The sequence below is a fragment of the Siphateles boraxobius genome, unplaced genomic scaffold (assembly GCF_051911475.1).
Source record: "Siphateles boraxobius isolate OS27281-9 unplaced genomic scaffold, OSU_SipBor_1 68, whole genome shotgun sequence".
Classification (NCBI taxonomy): Eukaryota; Metazoa; Chordata; class Actinopteri; order Cypriniformes; family Leuciscidae; genus Siphateles; species Siphateles boraxobius.
In genome coordinates this window covers 7,240,001-7,246,771 of record NW_027509195.1, presented here as the reverse complement: position 1 = coordinate 7,246,771, position 6,771 = coordinate 7,240,001, and the positions used below count along the sequence as shown (strand labels likewise).

The 6,771-nt window shown below is 46.1% G+C and overlaps 1 protein-coding gene across 1 annotated transcript in view; it reads left to right on the top strand.

Moving 5' to 3' along the window:
* The first annotated feature begins 5,145 nt into the window (after positions 1-5,145).
* LOC143722604 (N-fatty-acyl-amino acid synthase/hydrolase PM20D1.1) overlaps positions 5,146-6,771 on the top strand; it is an 8,486-nt gene continuing 6,860 nt past the window's right edge. The window contains exons 1-2 of the mRNA XM_077214001.1: positions 5,146-5,359; positions 5,833-5,919. Coding sequence (XP_077070116.1) covers positions 5,146-5,359; positions 5,833-5,919 — 301 coding nt within the window. The remainder of the gene's footprint in view (positions 5,360-5,832; positions 5,920-6,771) is intronic.

Here is a 6,771-nt window from a genome sequence, read left to right as displayed (position 1 = left end):
GTGGAGGCCTTCACCTCTCAACGCTTGGGTCTAGCAGACCACTCCTACCCCATCGCAAGCTTGAAGAGGAAGTACAAGCACCTGGCGGATCTTCCCCTTGAGGCATTCAATCACATTAAGCCGCTCGTGTTAATTGGCGCTGACTACCCCCATCTACTCAACCCTATCGAGCCAGTGAAGATGGGGCCTCCTGGAGGTCCGGCCGCCATTCGCACGAGACTGGGATGGACTCTTCAAGGACCCGCACACCTTACACAGTGGGCACCGAGCACCCAGCAGTGTCTCTTCACTAGTGTCTCACCCCAGATGACGAGTTGATGCAGAACGTGGAGAAGCTTTGGAAGATGGACACACAGCCATACCAGAGCGTTAAACTGGCAATGAGGTCGAAGCAGGATAAAGAAGCAGTTAAGCTCCTAGAGGTCAAGACAAGGCGAGTACAGGTTGCAGGCGTCCACAGATATGCCACGCCTCTGCTACGGAAACGAGACATTCCCCCTCTTCAAGCTCCCAAGGAAGCCGTGCTACCCAGCCTCAGAAGTTTGGAGAGACGCTTGGCCAGGGACCCCCTACGAGCCGTTGAGTATTGTGCTGCGATCCACAAGTTGGTGGAGACAGGAGCAGTCAAGAAGATTGACCAGAGGGAAGCCTCAACCAAAGATGAGTCATGGTATATACTCCACCATTTGGTGAGCCATAACAGAAAGAGTCGTTTGGTGTTTAACTGCTCCTTCCAATTCCGAGGTCGTAGCCTCAATGATACCCTCCTTTCTGGACCGACATTGGGAGCCTCTCTCCTGGGCGTTTTACTGCGCTTCAGGGAACGTGCAATAGCAGTCAGTGGTGACATCAAAGGCATGTTCCACCAGGTTCAGCTCTTACCAGAAGATCGGTCGCTCCTCAGGTTTATCTGGAGGGACATGAAGAGTGAAACCCCCCCTGATGTCTTCGAGTGGCAGGTCTTACCATTTGGCACTGCGTGTTCACCGTGTTGCGCCACCTTCGCTCTCCAAATGCATGCGAGAGATCATGGGGGTCCAGGAGAAGGAGTCAGGCATTCAGTGGAGCACTGTTTCTACGTGGACAACTGTCTTCAGAGTGTGCACACAGCAGAGGAAGCTAAGGAACTGGTGGACCGGCTCAGGGAAGTGCTAGCATCTGGAGGGTTTGAGATCAGACAGTGGGCCTGCAACATACCTGATGTCCTCCGACACCTACCTGCAGAGGCGAGATCCGACAGCATGGAGAGATGGCTTTCGCACGATGAACTCGGACTTTCAGAACCAGCCCTCGGACTCAGCTGGCATTGGGAGACCGACACCTTAGGCTACAAGAGCCGACCTCTGGAGTATGGACCACTTACCATGAGGAATGTTTACAAGGTGCTCGCCCGGCAATATGATCCCTTGGGATTTATTGCACCTGACACGACCCGTGCAAAGATGATCGTCCAGAACATGTGGGACAAACCGCGTGACTGGGATGACCCACTGATCCCTCAAGATCTGCAGAAAGCATGGAAGGAGTGGGAATCAGAGTTACACCTGCTGCCATGTGTCTCATTATCCCGGCACTATGCTTCGACTCAAACCGATCAGATGGTTGCTTCCAGACAGATCCACGTGTTTAGTGACGCCTCTGAAAGGGCCTACGGAGCAGTCTCTTATCTGAGGACAGAAGATACTGAAGGACGGGTTTACCTGGCATTCCTGGCGGCTAGATCCAGGGTAGCACCCCGGCGACAGCATTCCATTCCGCGCCTAGAGCTCTGTTGTGCCTTGACCGCTGCCCAATTGGCGAAGACACTCGAGAGAGAACTGACCTTGAAGACGGATCAGACAATCCTTTGGAGTGATTCAACAACAGTGTTAACCTGGTTGCAGTCAGAATCATGCCGCTTCAAGGTGTTCGTGGGTACTCGAGTCTCCGAGATCCAGGAGTTGACAGGAGGGAGTACCTGGCGCTATGTTGATTCTGCGCAGAACCCAGCAGATGATGTGACCCGTGGGAAAACCCTGGCAGAATTGGCTATGCCGAACCGCTGGAGCCAAGGGCCATCCTTCCTTCACAAGGGACCTGCTGAATGGCCACCCTCACCTGGAAAGGCACCAGAAGAGGACATCACGGAGTACAAGAAGTCTGCTTCATGTGGGGTGATATCTAGAGCAGACAGACAGAAGACCCACCTGGGCCAGTCATACGAGTCCTGGAAGGATATGGTTGAGTCCGTGGCGCAGGAGGTACATGGGGCGGCAGACCGAGATGAGCCCTTGATAGCGGCTAACTACCGGCAGGCAGAGATGACTATCTTCCGTAGAGTTCAGGCTGAGTGCTTTCCGGAGGAGTTACGTCACCTAAAGGCAGGGAAAGCGGTACTCCGAAGTAGTCGTCTCCTAACCCTGTCCCCGGAGCTGGACCCCGACGAGGGAATCATACGAGTCGGAGGAAGACTCCGACGTGCCGAATGGTTAGACCCTGCATTCAAACATCCTGTTGTCCTGGACCCCTTGCATCCAGCGACAAAACTCTTTATCCAGGACTACGATGCTCGTCTTTGTCATCCGGGTCCTGAGCGAGTATTCGCCGAGATGCGCCGGGTCTTCTGGATTCTCCGTGGTAGGGAAGCAGTTCGGAGGGTGCAACACCAGTGCAAGGACTGTCGAAGATGGAAGTCTAAGCCATTGGTCCCGAGGATGGCCGACCTACCAGTGGCACGTCTACGCTTATACAAACCGCCGTTCTACTCCACTGGCGTCGACTGCTTCGGGCCTTTCCAGGTCAAAATACGACGCTCAGAGAAGAGATGGGGCATTATCTATAAGTGTCTTACCACCAGGGCGGTGCATCTAGACATCCTACACAGTATGGACGCTGACTCGTTCCTGATGAGTCTCAGGCGGTTCATTGCTCGTAGAGGCACTCCAGCTGAACTCTATTCCGACCAGGGTACGAACTTTAAGGCAGGAGAGAAGGAGCTCCGTGAGTCTTTTAACAACATGTCTTCCGACCTCCAACGGCTCCTTTCCGAGCAGAAGATTGACTTCCACTTCAATCCACCTGCAGCTCCTCACTTCGGGGGAACCTGGGAGAGGGAGATCAAGTCAGTTAAGGCTGCACTGTATACGGTCTTAGGAGTTCAGCCTATCTTTGAGGAGGTACTACATACTACCTTACTGGAGGTTGAGGCAATACTGAATACCAAACCTTTGGGCTATACCTCATCCAGTGTTGCTGACTTGGATGCCGTGACTCCTAATGTCTTCTTGATGGGGCGGCTTGATGGAGCACTACCTTCAGTTGTCTACCCTAAGAGTGAGGGACTAAGCCGGCGGAGATGGCGACACTGCCAAGTTATAGCAGATCACTTCTGGTCAAGGTTCATCAGGTGCTACCTGCCAACCCTCCAATGCAGGCAGAAGTGGCATGGTGTCCCAGCTGATCTGACAGTTGATTCAGTGGTCCTGTTGATGGACCCCCTGTTCCCCAGGGCACTTTGGCCAGTTGGCAGAGTAGTTAAAGTACATCCGAGTGCAGATGGTCATGTGCGATCCGTGGACGTGCAAGTCAAAGACAAAGTGTATACTCGGCCAGTTGCTCCGGCTTATTGCTCTTCCAGTCATTCCAGATACTGAGGAGGATGAGGAATGCCCCTCTACGGTCCAAATTTAAGATGAGCCTTTTACGTGAGCAAATTGCCCGCAATTTGGGGGCGGCTGTGCAAAAGGCCTCTTAATAATAAGATGATGCTAGAGCAATGTAGCACTATTTAGTTTGGACTCTTATTATGAACTCTGTAGGGAGTGACCGGAAGAGCAGCTTTCTCTTCCGCTCAGTGCGAATGGCAGATTGCATCAGCCGCTGCTAGTAATCAGGTTCACCGCAATCACGAACAGCTGAAGACGTGTTTCAGAAGCATTATTGCCTTTCAGGTGGATGTATCTTGTGTCTGTGTGCGTCCTATAAAGAAGAAACCACACACACACACACATTCAAGCCTCTACATCCTTTACTACGAGCACGCCAAACATGTCTATGCCAGCTAATGGTTATTCAGCCCATTTATGAGCCAAACCCACGTCAGTTGAAGCAGGGCCTAGTGACTACTCCAGGTCTCAGCTAGGTGTGCTTAACATGCTCACCTCGTGTCATTGTCCACCAAGCCTTGCATGTGCAACAGCAATCGTCTTCATGCTCAAACACAGTTAAGGAACTCCATTCCCTCTGGAGGCTGCTCTCATCAGTCTACTGCACTATTGATCTCAAGTTTTCATAGCTTGTTAAGGTTTATGTAAAGGCTGTCTCCTCCTCTCATGCTAATTCTGCATACCAGTGAGAATAAATCCAGTTCAAACTGATACTTCACTCTGTGGTGTTCTGACCGACACACCTGGTTCACTGCGATCCAACTAGCCCTAGCAGCTTCAGGTAGTTCTTCGCTACAGCTGCTGTGAACCAAAGTCGGTCTCAAAATCGCTGTTTGACAACGAGTGGATCTCAGAGCTGGTGTGAGTGAGTGGAGACGGGGCTAATTTGCATATTCATAGAAGGCATATACTAAATACTACTGATGCAAGGGTGTAGCGTTACATTCAAGCTATTTTAAGGCATGAAGATTTTTTTTTTGATCGGAGGATCTCTATATGCTAAATTTTGTGAAAATGGGACCAGTGGCCTTAAAAAAAATGAAGCTTTATAAGAGCTTAAGTTCCTGAATTAATAAATTAGCATATTGATAGCTGCACTTTGTGAACCCCATAAATATAATAAATATCAGAAAAGGATGATCTGAGTTTAATTTCACAATACAGCTGCTTTTTTTCTACTAAACATGACCTCAAAAATATGTGATGTAATGGTGTAAAGGATAATTATATGATTAATGAAGGCAGTTACTTTAAGTACTGCTGCTCAATATTCTGCAAATTACTTCAAATTGTTCATTTGTTTTAAAGTTTTCGATATCTGTGTCATTGATAACTCAAAACGCAACAGTCGGTCTCATTTTCATCTCATTTGGTCTTCACATTTGTGATTGGCTCTATATCACACCAGCAGGGGTCCCTTATGTTCACCAGAGAGGCAATAAAAAATGTGAACCCTGATCATACGGATGACTGTCATTCATTCCTTTTGAATTTAAGAAAGATGAAGACCAAAATCAATAAGAAGACCATTTTGAAAATTTCTGGAATATTGCTGGGAATCCTCCTACTTTCTGTTTTAATTTTGTTTTCTGTTGTGATCGGTAGGACATTTACATTCAAAGTGAATACAGAACTTGGACAATGGGAAAATACAACCACCATTTATCCTGACTTAAGTCCAGAACAGAGAAAAAATCTTCTGCAAAATTTCAAAGGTAAGAAAAGTTTTATCAAAAGTCTAACTGCTTAAATATATAAATGCTTCATAAAGCTGATGAATAGTAATAACTATAAGTAAATTAAAGAGTTTCTGATGTGTGTTATTTAGGGAACAAAACTTGCAGACATGCAGAATATTCAGAATTTGGTAATTTACAGATTATGGAAAGATAAAATATCCTATTAAGTACATTACAGTATTTGGCATAACTTAATTGAGCAAATATTCAGATTACATTAAAACAGTTGACATGCCTTTTTTAATCCTGTAAGCATGACATGATAGTAATGAAAAGTTTGCTTATTTGTTTTTTTTAATTATATTTGATACTGGATTCAGGGCCTAAAAACCCAACGCTAACCTCTTTTCAGAATAAAGAGTAAATCAGAATATTGCCTTTTATCAGAATGCAGAATATGCATATAAACATGGTCAGATAATCATGTTTTTTTTTTCATGTTTCTATAGTGGCAATTCAGATTCCGACAGTGTCATTTTCAGAGTCGAATCAGAACACAAGCGCCCTGCAAGAGTTTGACCTGCTACTAAGGAGGGGTGAGAAACTGATGATACCCAAAGCATGGGAACTTATGGATTCTTTTTGCATGTTTTACAGCTAACAGGGAGCGTTCTCAGAATTTACAAGGTTTTCTTGAACAAATGTTCTTCCACTAACGTTAATAGAATGTGTGTTCGAAGTTATTTGGTCTTTAATAATGTCCTCAAAACATTAGCCCAGAAACATTATTTATACATCATTCATGGAACTTTTTAACTGAAGCGCTTTAGTTGGACGTTTAACTACTACTTGTTTCAGAATGTTCAGAGAATATTCGAAAGTAACATTCCCTCAATGTTTGCAAAACGATCAAATGGAATGTTCCCATAAAGGGAAAGTTCCCCAAAAAATGAAAATTACCCCATGATTTACTCACCCTCAAGCCATCCTATATGACATTCTTCTTTCAGACAAAAAAATCTGTTATATTAAAAAATGTCCTGGCTCTTCCAAGTGAATGGCTGTATATTTTTTGAAGTCCATCAAAGTGCATCCATCCATGATAAAACTGCTCTACACGGCTCTGGGGGTTAATAAAGGCCTTCTGAAGCGGAGCGATGTAAGAAAAATATCCATATTTGAAATATATATAAATAGTTAATAGTTGATATACGCATCGATTTACGCCAAAAGAGTAACCCTTGAACTTGACGCACAACGTAATGATGAACGCAGTTGCCCAGCCCTGTTTGTTTGAACTGCGAGAGGCGTCAATTGCCGTCATTACGTTAAAATTACCCCATGATTTACTCACCCTGAAGCCATCCTAGGTGTATATGATGTTCTTCTTGCAGATGAATACAATCGGACTTATATTAAAACATGTCCTGTGGATATTTAATATAACT